At 39.2% G+C, this 14,976-nt stretch overlaps 1 protein-coding gene across 7 annotated transcripts in view; it reads right to left on the bottom strand.

Moving 5' to 3' along the window:
- Positions 1-14,976, bottom strand: part of DOCK11 (dedicator of cytokinesis 11) — a 189,492-nt gene that overhangs the window by 21,422 nt on the left and 153,094 nt on the right. For all 7 annotated transcript variants that reach the window (XM_082376948.1, XM_082376946.1, XM_082376945.1 and 4 more), the window contains one exon: positions 14,833-14,939. In XM_082376948.1, coding sequence (XP_082233074.1) covers positions 14,833-14,939 — 107 coding nt within the window. The remainder of the gene's footprint in view (positions 1-14,832; positions 14,940-14,976) is intronic.

The raw sequence follows: 14,976 nt of genomic DNA, 5'->3' as shown, positions 1-14,976 counted from the left end.
AATTTGAGATAGTTTTAGAGCACTGGGCAAATATATTTTGAACCATTTCAAGTTAATAAAGAATAGAATGTACTAAATTTAATGAAATGCACAGAAGGAGTATAGTTGTGTGACTATATTTTTCTAAATCACATACTTGAAATATTTGAAATTGAAACCATTCTTAAAAGTATGAAATTAATATTGACAATACTAAACTACTATTTACTTTGTTTATCACATAATGAAGATGTTAACTGTACTTACAAATGGTAACACATTGAGAAGAAGTATTTTTAAAAGGGGATACATTGTTCTAAACTGAGGATGTTTAAATGTCTAACAGGGTAAATTCCACTAACTCTATAAATGTCCATTATTTTTCCTTTGTATTGAAATTATATTTAAACACAATTAACAGAGTCTTAAGATAATTTGGCAGTTTTCAAGCTGTTGCATCAGTGACAAAGGTGTTTATTAAAATGACGTGATTTTGGCCAACACTGCTTGCTTCCTCACTATTGGTTCTAAAATTAGTGGGAATGACAGTATAATACCTCAAGATAGAGATCTCTGACCTTGCTATAATGATAAGAGCTGCTATAAAACAACCATCATGTCATGTTCTCAACAATAAAAAGATGAAGCCAACTACTCATGCTATCCATGTCTTTTTTTAAAAATTTATTTATTTATTTATTTTTTAAACATCTTTATTGGAGTATAATTGCTTTACAATGGTGTGTTAGTTTCTACTTTATAACAAAGTGAATCAGTTATACATATACATATGTTCCCATATCTCTTCCCTCTTGCGTCTCCCTCCCTCCCACCCTCCCTATCCCACCCCTCTAGGAGGTCACAAAGCACGGAGCTGATCTCCCTGTGCTATACGGCTGCTTCCCACTAGCTATCTATTTTACGGTTGGTAGTGTATATATGTCCATGCCACTCTCTCACTTTGTCACAGCTTACCCTTCCCCCTCCCCATATCCTCAAGTCCATTCTCTAGTAGGTCTGTGTCTTTATTCCCGTCTTGCCACTAGGTTCTTCATGACTTTTTTTTCCCCTTAGATTCCATATATATGTGTTAGCATATGGTATTTGTTTTTCTCTTTCTGACTTACTTCACTCTGTATGACAGACTCTAACTCCATCCACCTCACTACAAATAACTCAATTTCGTTTCTTTTTATGGCTGAGTAATATTCCATTGTATATTATGTGCCACATCTTCTTTATCCATTCATCCGATGATGGACACTTAGGTTGCTCCAATGTCCTGGCTATTGTAAATAAAGTTGCAGTGAACATTGTGGTACATGACTCTTTTTGAATTATGGTTTTCTCAGGGTATATGCCCAGTAGTGGGATTGCTGGGTCGTATGGTAGTTCTATTTTTAGTTTTTAAGGAACCTCCATACTGTTCTCCATAGTGGTTATATCAATTTACATTCCCACCAACAGTGCAAGAGGGTTCCCTTTTCTCCACACCCTCTCCAGCATTTATTGTTTCTAGATTTTTTGATGATGGCCATTCTGACCGGTGTGAGATGATACCTCATTGTAGTTTTGATTTGCATTTCTCTAATGATTAATGATGTTGAGCATTCTTTCATGTGTCTGTTGGCCATCTGTATATCTTCTTTGGAGAAATGTCTATTTAGGTCTTCTGCCCATTTTTGGATTGGGTTGTTTGTTTTTTTGTTATTGAGCTGCATGAGCTGCTTGTAAATTTTGGAGATTAATCCTTTGTCCGCTGCTTCATTTGCAAACATTTTCTCCCATTATGAGGGTTGTCTTTTGGTCTTGGTTATGGTTTCCTTTGCTGTGCAAAAGCTTTTAAGTTTCATTAGGTCCCATTTGTTTATTTTTGTTTTTATTTCCATTTCTCTAGGAGCTGGGTCAAAAAGGATCTTGCTGTGATTTAGGTCATAGAGTGTTCTGCCTATGTTTTCCTCTAAGAATTTGATAGTGTCTGGCCTTACATTTAGGTCTTTAATCCATTTTGAGTTTATTTTTGTGTATGGTGTTAGGGAGTGTTCTAATTTCGTACTTTTACATGTACCTGTCCAGTTTTCCCAGCACCACTTATTGAAGAGGCTGTCTTTTCTCCACTGTTTATGCTAGCCTCCTTTATCAAAGATAAGGTGACCATATGTGTGTGGGTTTATCTCTGGGCTTTCTATCCTGTTTCATTGATCTATATTTCTGTTTTTGTGCCAGTACCATACTGTCTTGATTACTGTAGCTTTGTAGTATAGCCTTAAGTCAGGGAGCCTGATTCCTCCACTCCGTTTTTTGTTCTCAAGATTGCTTTGGCTATTCGGGGTCTTTTGTGTTTCCACACAAATTGTGAAACTTTTTGTTCTAGTTCTGTGAAAAATGCCAGTGGTAGTTTGATAGAGATTGCATTGAATCTGTAGATTGCTTTGGGTAGTAGTGTCATTTTCACAATGTTGATTCTCCCAATCCAAGAACATGGTATATCTCTCCATCTATTTGTATCATCTTTAATTTCTTTCATCAGTGTCTTATAATTTTCTGCATACAGGTCTTCTGTCTCCTTAGGTAGGTTTATTCCTAGATATTTTATTCTTTTTGTTGCAGTGGTAAATGGGAGTGTTTTCTTAATTTCACTTTCAGATTTTTCATCATTAGTGTATAGGAATGCAAGAGATTTCTGTGCATTAATTTTGTATCCTGCTACTTTACCAAATTCATTGATTAGCTCTAGTAGTTTTCTGGTAGCATCTTTAGGATTCTCTATGTATAATATCATGTCATCTGCAAACAGTGACAGCTTTACTTCTTCTTTTCCGATTTGGATTCTTTTATTTCTTTTTCTTCTCTGACTGCTGTGGTTGAAACTTCCAAAACTATGTTGAATAATAGTGGTGAGAGTGGGCAACCTTGTCTTGTTCCTGATCTTAGTGGAAATGGTTTCAGTTTTTCACCATTGAGGACGATGTTGGCTGTGGGTTTGTCATATATGGCCTTTATTATGTTGAGGAAAGTTCCCTCTATGCCTACTTTCTGCACGGCTTTTAACATAAATGGGTGTTGAATTTTGTCGAAAGCTTTTTCTGCATGTATTGAGATGATCATATGGTTTTTCTCCTTCAGTTTGTTAATATGGTGCATCACGTTGATTGATTTGCGTATATTGAAGAATCCTTGCATTCCTGGAATAAACCCCAGTTGATCATGGTGTATGATCCTTTTAATGTGCTGTTGGATTCTGTTTGCTAGTATTTTGTTGAAGATTTTTGCATCTAGGTTCATCAGTGATATTGGCCTGTAGTTTTCTTTCTTTGTGACATCTTTGTCTGGTTTTGGTATCAGGGTGATGGTGGCCTCATAGAATGAGTTGGGGAGTGTTCCTCCCTCTGCAATATTTTGGAAGAGTTTGAGAAGGATAGGTGTTAGCTCTTCTCTAAATGTTTGATAGAATTTGCCTGTGAAGCCACCTGGTCCTGGGCTTTTGTTTGTTGGAAGATTTTTAATCACGGTTTCAATTTCAGTGCTTGTGATTGGTCTGTTCATATTTTCTATTTCTTCCTGGTTCAGTCTTGGCAGGTTGTGCATTTCTAAGAATTTGTCCATTTCTTCCATGTTGTCCATTTTATTGGCATAGAATTGCTTGTAGTAATCTCTCATGATCCTTTGTATTTCTTCTGCAGGGTCAGTTGTTACTTCTCCCTTTCCATTTCTAATTCTATTGATTTGAGTCTTCTCCCTTTTTTTCTTGATGAGTCTGGCTAATGGTTTATCAATTTTGTTTATCTTCTCAAAGAACCAGCTTTTAGTTTTACTGATCTTTGCTATTGTTTCCTTCATTTGTTTTTCATTTATTTCTGCTCTGATCTTTATGATTTCTTTCCTTCTGCTAACTTTGGGGTGTTTTTGTTCTTCTTTCTCTAATTGCTTTAGGTGCAAGGTTAGGTTGTTTATTCGAGATGTTTCCTGTTTCTTGAGGTAGGCTTGTATTGCTATAAACTTCCCTCTTAGAACTGCTTTTGCTGCATCCCATAGGTTTTGGGTCATTGTGTCTCCATTGTCATTTGTTTCTAGGTATTTTTTGATTTCCCCTTTGGTTTCTTTAGTCATCACTTCGTTATTAAGTAGTGTATTGTGTAGCCTCCATGTGTTTGTATTTTTTACAGATCTTTCCCTGTAATTGATATCTAGTCTCATAGCGTTGTGGTCGGAAAAGATACTTGATACGATTTCAATTTTCTTAAATTTACCAAGGCTTGATTTGTGACCCAAGATATGATCTATCCTGGAGAATGTTCCATGAGCACTTGAGAAAAATGGGTATTCTGGTTTTTTTGGGTGGAATGTCCTATAAATATCAATTAAGTCCATCTTGTTTAATGTATCATTTAAAGCTTGTGTTTCCTTATTTATTTTCTGTTTGGATGATCTTTCCATCGGTGTAAGTGGGGTGTTAAAGTCCCCTACTATGACTGTGTTACTGTTGATTTCCCCTTTTATGGCTGTTAGTATTTGCCTTATGTATTGAGGTGCTCCTATGTTGGGTGCATAAATATTTACAATTGTTATACCTTGCTCTTGGATTGATCCCTTGATCATTATATAGTGTCCTTCTTTGTCTCTTGTAATAGTCTTTATTTTAAAGTCTATTTTGTCTGATATGAGAATTGCTACTCCAGCTTTCTTTTGATTTCCATTTGCATGGAATATCTTTTGCCATCCCCTCACTTTCGGTCTGTATGTGTCCCTAGGTCTGAAGTGGGTCTCTTGTAGACAGCATATATACGGGTCTTATTTTTGTGTCCATTCAGCCAGTCTGTGTCTTTTGGTGGGAGCATTTAATCCATTTACATTTAAGGTAATTATCGATATGTATGTTCCTATTCCCATTTTCTTAAATGTTTTGAGTTTGTTATTGCAGGTGTTTTCCTTCTCTTGTGTTTCTTGCCTAGAGAAGTTCCTTTAGCATTTGTTGTAAAGCTGGTTTGGTGGTGCTGAACTCTCTCAGCTTTTGCTTGTCTGTAAAGGTTTCAATTTCTCCATCAAATCTGAATGAGATCCTTGCTGGGTAGAGTAATCTTGGTTGTAGGATTTTCTCCTTCATCACTTTTAAATATGTCCTGCCACTCCCTTCTGGCTTACAGAGTTTCTGCTGAAAGATCAGCTGTTAACCTTATGGGGATTCCCTTGTGTGTTATTTGTTGTTTTTCCCTTGCTGCTTTTAATATGTTTTCTTTGTATTTAATTTTTGATAGTTTGATTAATATGTGTCTTGGCATGTTTCTCCTTGGATTTATCCTGTATGGGACTCTCTGTGCTTCCTGGACTTGATTAACTATTTCCTTTCCCATATTAGGGAAGTTTTCAACTATAATCTCTTCAAATATTTTCCCAGTGCCTTTCTTTTTCTCTTCGTCTTCTGGGACCCCTATAATTCTAATGTTGGTGCGTTTAATGTTGTCCCAGAGGTCTCTGAGACTGTCCTCAGTTCTTTTCATTCTTTTTTCTTTATTCTGCTCTGCAGTAGTTATTTCCACTATTTTATCTTCCAGGTCACTTACCCGTTCTTCTGCCTCAGTTATTCTGCTATTGATCCCTTCTAGAGAATTTTTAATTTCATTTATTGTGTTTTTCATCGTTCCTTGTTTCCTCTTTAGTTCTTCTAGGTCCTTGTTAAATGTTTCTTGCATTTTCTCTATTCTATTTCCAAGATTTTGGATCATCTTTACTATTATTATTCTGAATTCTTTTTTATGTAGACTGCCTATTTCCACTTCATTTGTTAGGTCTGGTGGGTTTTTGCCTTGCTCCTTCATCTGCTGTGTGTTTTTCTGTCGTCTCATTTTGCTTAACTTACTGTGTTTGGGGTTTCCTTTTCGTAGGCTGCAGGTTCGTAGTTCCCGTTGTTTTTGGTGTCTGTCCCCAGTGGCTAAGGTTGGTTCAGTGGGTTGTGTAGGCTTCCTGGTCGAGGGGACTAGTGCCTGTGTTCTGGTGGATAAGGCTGGATCTTGTCTTTCTGGTGGGCACGTCCACGTCTGGTGGTGTGTTTTGGGGTGTCTGTGACCTTATTATGATTATAGGCAGACTGTCTGCTAATGGATGGGGCTGTGTTCCTGTCTTGTTTGCTGTTTGGCATAGGGTGTCCAGCACTGTAGCTTGCTGGTCGTTGAGTGAAGCTGGGTCTTGGTGTTGAGATGGAGATCTCTGGGAGATTTTCGCCGTTTGGTATTGTGTGCAGCTGGGAGGTCTCTTGTGGACCACTGTCCTGAATTTGGCTCTCCCACCTCAGAGGCACAGCCCTGATGCCTGGCTGGAGCACCAAGAGTCTTTCATCCACACGGCTCAGAATAAAAGGGAGAAAAAATAGAAAGAAAGAGGATAAAATAAAGTAAGATAGAATAAAATAAAGTTATTAAAATAAAAAAATAAAAAAAATAAAAAATAATTATTAAGAAAAAAAATTTAAGTAAAAAAAAAAAAAAAAAGAAATGGATGGACAGAACCCTATGACAAATGGTGAGAGCAAAGCTCTACAGACAAAATCTCACACAGAATCATACACATACACACTCACAAAAAGAGGAAAAGGGGAAAAAATAATATATCTTGCTCCCAAAGTCCACCTCCTCAATTTGGGATGATTCGTTGTCTATTCAGGTATTCCACAGATGCAGGTACATCAAGTTGATTGTGGAGCTTTAATCCGCTGCTTCTGGGGCTGCTGGGAGAGATTTCCCTTTCTCTTCTTTGTTCGCACAGCTCCCGGGGTTCAGCTTTGGATTTGAACCCGCCTCTGCGCGTAGGTCGCCTGAGGGCGTCTGTTCTTCGCTCAGACAGGACGGGGTTAAAGGAGCAGCTGATTCGGGGGCTCTGGCTCACTCAGGCCGGGGAGGGAGGGGTACGGATGCGGGGTGAGCCTGTGGCGGCAGAGGCCAGCGTGACGTTGCACCAGCCTGAGGTGCCGTGTGTTTTCCCGGAGAAGTTGTCCCTGGATCACGGGACCCTGGCAGTGGTGGGCTGCACAGGCTCCCGGGAGGGGAGGTGTGGAGAGTGACCTGTGCTTGCTCACAGGTTTCTTGGTGGCTAAAGGAGCAGCTTTAGCGTCTCATGCCCGTCTCTGGGGTCCCCGCTGTTAGCCACGGCTAGCGCCCGTCTCTGGAGCTCCTTTAAGCGGCGCTCTTAATCCCCTCTCCTCGGGCACCAGGAAACAAAGAGGCAAGAAAGAGTCTCTTGCCTCTTCGGAAGCTCCAGCCTTTACTGGACTCCCTCCCGGCCAGCTGTGGCGCACTAACCCTTTCAGGCTGTGTTCACGCAGCCAACCCCAGTCCTCTCCCTGGGATCCGACCTCCGAAGCCCGAGCCTCAGCTCCCAGCCCCCGCCCGTCCCAGCGGGTGAGCAGACAAGCCTCTCGGGCTGGCGAGTGCTGCTCGGCGCCGAGCCTCTGTGCGGGAATCTCTCCGCTTTGCCCTCTGCACCCCTGTGGCTGCGCTCTCCTCCGTGGCTCCGAAGCTTCCCCCCTCCGCCACCCGCAGTCTCCGCCCACGAAGGGGCTTCCTAGTGTGTGGAAACCTTTCCTCCTTCACAGCTCCCTCCCACTGGTGCAGGTCCTGTCCCTATTCTTTTGTCTCTGTTTTTTCTTTTTTCTTTTGCCCTACCCAGGTACGTGGGGAGTTTCTTGCCTTTTGGGAGGTCTGAGTTCTTCTGCCAGCGTTCAGTGGGTGTTCTATAGGAGCAGTTCCACGTGTAGATGTATTTCTGATGTATCTATGGGGAGGAAGGTGATCTCCACGTCTTACTCTTCTGCCATCTTCTCCTCTCCCATAAATCTTAACAGTTTGTTTCTATCTTAAAGAGATGAACTTCAGACCTGTAAAACTGACTGCTAAAGCGGCTCTTCCTGTATGTCCTCTAGACAATTTTGAATTCATCTTCTTCCTAAACTAGCTCTTTCACTTGTGTTTCCTACCTAGCCAGTGGTCATACCCTATAAACTCTTAGCTAGAAAATTAACAGCAGTTTTGACTTTACCCTTTGTTATGGGTTGAACTGTGTCCCTCAAAAAGATAAGTTGAAGCCCTAACTCCCAGTACCTCAGAATGTGACCTTATTTGGAAATAGGGTCATTGCAGATATGAATAGTGGAGGTGCAGTCATACTGGAGTAGGGTGAGCCCTTACTCCAATATGACAGAGATATGCAGGGAGAACACCATGTGATTACAGAGGCAGAGACTGGAGTAACGGAGCTACGAGCCAGGGAACGCCAAAGATCGACAGCTACCACCAGAAGCTAGGAAGAGGCAAGGAAGGCTCCTACCCAGAGTCTCAGAGGGAACATGGCCCTGCTGACACCTTGATTTCAGACTTCTGGACTCTAGAACTGTGAGACAATAAAATTCTGTTGTTTTAAACCATCCAGTTTGTGTACGTTCTTATGGCAACCCTAGGAAACTAATACACTCTCTTTCTTTACTCATCCTCTAATCAGTCCATCACCAAGTTCTGCCAGTTTTACTTCCTAAATATTTCTCAAATCTGACCCTTCTTCTCCATTTCTGCTCTCATTGTTAAGGTTCAAGACCTCATTATTGTTTTCTAACTGATCTTCCAGCCTTGGCACTTTCAAATCTAACCTCCACAAATCTGCCATAGGGTTCTGATTAAAATGCAAACCAGACCACATCCTTCTTCCCTTCTTAAAATCTCATGATGGCTCCCATCATTCGCAGAACAAAGGACAAGCTCTTTCATTTGGCACACAAGCCTTGCAGTGATCTGACTGATACTTTTATAATATCATCATTCATCATGCTCAGCCTGGTACTTGATGCTCAAACAATGATGAGCTACTGGTAGTTCCTCTGAAGCACCATGGTGTTGCCTTAACTTTGTGCCTTTGTCCATTCTGTACCCTCTTGTCCTTTAATCCCTTTCACTTAGTTAACCCTTTAAGAAAGCTTAGGTATCACCTCTTCCAGGATTCTTCTTCTGATTAACAAAGAGTAGCAAGACACAAGACACCTTTTTTTCTTACTCTGATAATTCATTGGGTGGATATTTATCACTATACTTGTCCGTTATCTATGTATCTGACTTTCCAAATAGGCTGTGACTCTTCAAGAGTAGGGACAATATATTATATTGGTTTCTTCAGTCACTAGTATGGCGGCAGTACATAGTAGATGTTCATTAAATGCTGCTACTTGAAAAAATAATCTATATATTAACATTTAATAGCCAAATTAAAATTTCTATCAACAGTGGGAAGGAGAAACTTTGGTGGAGTTAAAAATCTATTACAAACTAGCAATGTTTGCCCCAGGAATGTAAAGTTGGTTTACAATTAGGAATAAATCCAGTGTAAACAGAATGAACCATGTAAACGGAATAAAAGAGAAAAATGCGATCTCAAGCAACAGATGCAGAAAAAGCATTTGAAAAAACTCAACACCCCTTCATGATGTTAGAAAAGAATCCCCAGAAAACAGGGAATAGAAGACCTTTCTCAATCTGATAAAGAGCTTCTACTAAAACCCAAAAACCTACAGGCTGAACACTCTTCTCCTAAATGTGGGAACAAGTCAAGAATGTCTGCTCTTACCACTTCTATTCAACATTATGCTGAAGGTCCTAGCCAGTGTAATAAGGTGAGACAGAGAGAGAGAGAGAGAGAGAGAGAGAGAGAGAGAGAGAGAGAGAGAGCAGAGACTGGCAAACGTAAAACTGTCTTTCTGTGCAGATGACATGATTGTGTATGTAGAAAACCCTAAGGAATATACAAACTACTAAAACTAATAAGCAGATTTAGCAAGGTTGCAGATTATAAGATCACCATACAAAATCACTGTATTTCTATATACTAGCAACAACAAATTGGAAACTAAGATTAAAAAATCAAGCAATACTATTTCCAGTAGCATCAGAACATCCATTATCTAACAATATATACCCAGGAAAAGACTTCTATCCTGAAAAATCACAAAATATTGCTGGGAGAAATTAAAGACAATCTAAATAAGACCTGACTGAAAGACTCAGTATTGTTAAGCTCTCCATTCTCCATATAGTGATATATAAATGTAACAAAATCTCTACAAAGCTTCCAGCAGGCTATTTTGAGGAAATAGAAACAATGATTCAAAATTCTGCATGGAAATTCAAAGGATACAGAATACCCAAAACGACTTTGAAAAAGAATACAGTTGGAGGGCTAACACTACCTGATTCCAAGACTTATAAATTTATAGTAATCAAGACAGTGTGATATTGGTATCAAGATGGACAAATAGATCAATGGAACAAAACAGAGTCTAGAAATAGACCACAGACATATAAAGAACAGAAATTTGACTAAGGTGCCAAAGCAATTCAGTGGGGGTAAAAGTTTTATTTTTCCCCAAATGGTGTGGACCATGTAAAATAACTGTTTAGAAAAAAATGAACCTTGGGACTTCTCTGGTGGCTCAGTGGTTAAGAATCCACCAGCCAATGCAGGGGACACGGGTTCGATCCCTGGTCCAGGATGATCCCACATGCTGCGGAGCAACTAAGCCTGTGTGCCACAACTACTGAGCCTGCGCTCTAGAGCCCGTGAGCCACAACTACTGAGACCACGTGCCACAACTACTGAAGCCCGCGTGCCTAGAGCCCATGCTCCACAACAAGAGAAGCCACCGCAATGAGAAGCCCGTGCACCACAACGAAGAGTAGCCCCCACTCGCCACAACTAGAGAAAGCCCGCGCGCAGCAACAAAGACCCAACAAAGCCAAAAATAAATAAATTAATTAATTTTAAAAAAACAGAAAAAAATGAACCTTGACCTCTCATTCCATGCTCAAAAATGAATTCTAGATAGATTATCAGCCTAAACATAAAACTCAGAAACAAAGTTTATAGAAGAAAATATAAGGCAGTATCTTCACAGTCTTGAGGTAAGCAAAGATTTCTCAGACCAAACACACACACAAAAACAAACCATCAAAAAAACGGTAAATTGAACTTCATTAAAACCAAAACTTTCTGCTCAATAAAAGACTCAATTAAGAAAATAAATAAACAAATCAAAGACTGGTAAATAAATCTGCAGCAAATATATTTGACAATGGACTTATATCCAGAATATAGAAAGAACTCCCCTAAGTCAACAAAAAAAATAATGCAATTTCTAAAAACGGGCAAAAGACTTGAACAAACATTCCACAAAAGAAGATATATGAAAGACAAAGGAGCACATAAAAAGTGCTCAGTACCATTAGTCATTAGGGAAATACAAGTGAAAAACACAACGAGGTACCAATTCATGTCTAACAGAATGGTAAAAATATAAAAAAAGATTAGCAACATCAAATGTTGGTGAGGAAGTGGAGCAGCTGAAACTCTTATTCATTGCTGGTAGGAATATAAAATAGTCCAACCACTTGGAAAAACTCTGGCAATTTTTTATGAAGTTAAATATATAACTTCCCCAGGATCCAGCAGTTTCGCTCCTAGGTATTTACCCAAGAAAAATGAAAGCATATGTCCACAAAAGGTCATAGATAAGAATGCTTAAAGCAGCCGTATATTTGTAACAATCCCAAACTGGAAACAATCTAAAATCCATCAACAGGAGAATGGATTTAAAAATCTTACATTGATATAATGGAGTATTTAGCAATGAAAAAGAACTTTTGATATACTCAGCAATATGGGTGTATCTCAAAAACATTATGTTAAGCAAAAGAAGGCAGATACAAAAGGGTACATACTGAATGATTCCATGTTATGACACCAAAATATGGCAAAACTAATCTACAATGATAGAAATCAGATAGTGGGGGTGGGGAGACTAACTGGAAATGGGCACAATGGAACTTTCTGGGGGAATGGACACGTTCTATTTCTTGTTTCTGGTGGTAATTTATACGGGTGTATACAACTGTGGAAATTCATCAAGCTGTCCACTTAAGATGTGTGAATTTTACTGTATGTTAATTATATCTTTAAAAACTATTGCAAATCAAAAGTCAGAAAGGCAGTTTTAAAAACAAATTAAATTATTATTGGTTTAACTAACCTATTTAAATAAGGCACTAAGTGAACAACAATTTGTATTTTTCATTTCAATTAAACTTGTAAATCGGTGGCAGTTATTTTCCACTGGCTAGAGCACGGGGAAGAAGCCCTATTATATAAACTGAAACATAAAATGGCACTATGGAGAACATGATTCTATCTGTATACATCAAATGAAAAGCATGTATAAATTATTACTGTAGAACACAACAGAGTTCCAACAAATGTGTTTACATAGAAAACTGATTACAGTTCTTGACTAATAAGAAATATTACCGCTCTCCTTGAGAGTATAAAAAAGGGTCAGGCGCAAGGCCATTTTTATGACTAAGTTGAAGCTGCTGTTTGGAAAAAAGGACGTAACTTCAGTTGTGTTAAACCATTTATCTCCCACAAACTCCCGTGAATCTTTCTGCTGCTAGCCCGCACAAACTGGAGGTCTTAGATGAAAATCATTGAAGTCTAACTAAAAACCCAAAAAGTGAATTAACTTACTCAAGGCTTCACAGTCAAGCAATGAACTGGGATTAAAATTCAAGTATCTCGATTCTCTGTTATGATAAATTAATTCAGCAAGGATGTTTTAAGCATCTACTCTTCTAGGTTCTGGAGGTAAAAGGAAACCTTACTATCAAGTTGGTCAGTGATAAAGTCTGACATTTATGTAGCACCTAATGACTTATAAAGAGCCTTCACATTTGTTGTGAAGTGACCAGGATAGTATTATCACCTTTATTTTATTGATGAGGAGAGAGACCCATATAGAAGTAGTAGGTAAAGCTTCTAGGCATATATCATCTTAGCTAAACGAACTAGAGCTACCTTGAGATTGCTTATATTTTTAAAAAAAACAGGACTTCCCTGGTGGTGCAGTGGTTAAGAATCCACCTGCCAATGCAGGGGACACCGGTTCAAGCCCTGGTCCGGGAAGATCCCACATAACGCAGAGCAACTAAGCCCGTGCGCCACAACTACTGAGCCTGCGCTCTAGAGCCCATGTGCCACAACTACTGAAGCTCGCACACCTAGAGCCCGTGCTCTGCAACAAGAGAAGCCACTGCAATGAGAAGCCTGCATACTCCAACGAAGAGTAGCCCTCGCTCGCCGCAACTAGAGAAACCCCACACGCAGCAACGAAGACCCAAAGCAGCCAAAAATAAATAAATAAAATAAATAAATTTTAAAAATTAAGTAAAAATATTAAAAAAACAATTCATAAAGTATAAAATGTGCCTCTGCCACTTTAACCTGGCTGCTTCTTATGTTTCTTAATACAATGTTAAAAAAATTTATTTCTATGGGACTGCAACCCCTTAAATCTCTCCACTTTTGTTGTTTCTTTCTTTCTTTGGTCTTCACATTCCTTAATTGTGAACATCAATGTGCCTCAGTCCTTGGTTCTCTGGTCTTCGCTTGCTGTATTACCTCCCATCGTCAGTGTGCTTTGGTTCTCACACAGCTACGACTTCCAGATGTGGCTCTCCAACCCTGATCTCTCTCTTTAGATTCAGTTCTGAATTTCTAATGGCCTGATGTTATTTCCATTTCAATAACCTTCTACTTCAAATTCAACACCCATCAAAAACTGATTTCATCATCTTCCCTGTAAAATCATCCATCCATCATTTTTCTATAATATCCAAACCTGAAATCTCAGCACTATCTTTGACTCTTCTCCTCCCACAGCCAGCAAGTCTTCCTCTTTTCTTCACAGTGTTTCCTGAACCTGTCACTACCTGGGTTTAGGCCTGGCTGCTTCACATCTGGACTCTTAGGGCAGCCCGCCCTCCAGACTCTGCCTCCAGCCCCTATCCATCTACCTCTAATACATTTCCCACATAACCGCCAAATTAACCTTTCCTCTTCCTTGCTTTCATCTTGTCATTATCCTGCTCAAAAACCTTTGACAGCAATTCAACATTCTAATCAGTGAAGTCCAGACATTCAAAGTTTCCCAAAATCTGACCTCAACTACTACTCTTCTCTATGTGAACCCAATGGCTTTGCCAAAATGATCCATTCACTGTGCCCCCAAAGATGCCTTATACTTTCCCACCTCTTAACTTTTGTCCCCGTTATCCTCCTCCCTCTGCTAAAATGCCTTCAGGGTGTCTTCACGCTTCAAATCTCTCTCTAACCCTAACTGTCCTCTGTTCTACCTCAGCTCAAAGGCATCTCTCACCTTCAACTCTGCGTGGAACATACTGTCTGTATTATTCAAATGGCACTGTCTTGCTTTTCTCCATTTCGAGCAGGTGTATTATCTCTTTAGGTAGACATAAGAGGTCAGGGATCAGCCATATCTAATTATTTTATAGCTTCTATATCACCAAGTCCAAAGCCTTGCTCATAAGTCAGTGCTCAACAAATATTTGTTGAGTGATTGACAACTGAAGCTGTTTGCTACCCATATGAAGCTTGAAGCAGAAATTTTCCGTCTTTAAAATACTCGTAAGCATCCTCTCCTTAACTGTTACATTGTTAGCTATATTTTTTTACGGAGATTTCTCCAAAGTATGTTGACCGTGATCTGGTTACTGGGAAGGTGATCTGAGGAAGATACATGGTACATTTCTAAAACCAGACAATAAGAACAGTTCCAGAGATAGGGCTCCACATTCCACACAGGCACATCTTTTCCCTGGGCAGTTTTAATGCTTACAGTTCATCAACCCTTAGTTACCTTCCAAATTAAGTTAGCTGTAATAATTTTTTTTTTAGCTGTAATAATTTTTTAATGTAAATAAATTTTAAGAAGTTAAATTTATATAACTGGCAATGCAGGCCCTGGAGTCTTACTTCACTATAATGGACGTCCATCATTCCAGCATCTTCTTTCATTGCTCCTTCTTCATCTATATTGGGAGTAATTTTCTTGAAGGCTGAACATCCATTAGGGAATAATTCTGCGTGAATAAAAACCAGTGAAGTAAATTTATTTTT

The sequence above is a fragment of the Balaenoptera borealis genome, assembly GCF_965194805.1.
Source record: "Balaenoptera borealis genome assembly, chromosome: X".
Taxonomy (NCBI): domain Eukaryota; kingdom Metazoa; phylum Chordata; class Mammalia; order Artiodactyla; family Balaenopteridae; genus Balaenoptera; species Balaenoptera borealis.
The sequence above is the reverse complement of the archived record's forward strand: the minus strand, read 5'-3'. Positions and strand labels throughout refer to the sequence as shown.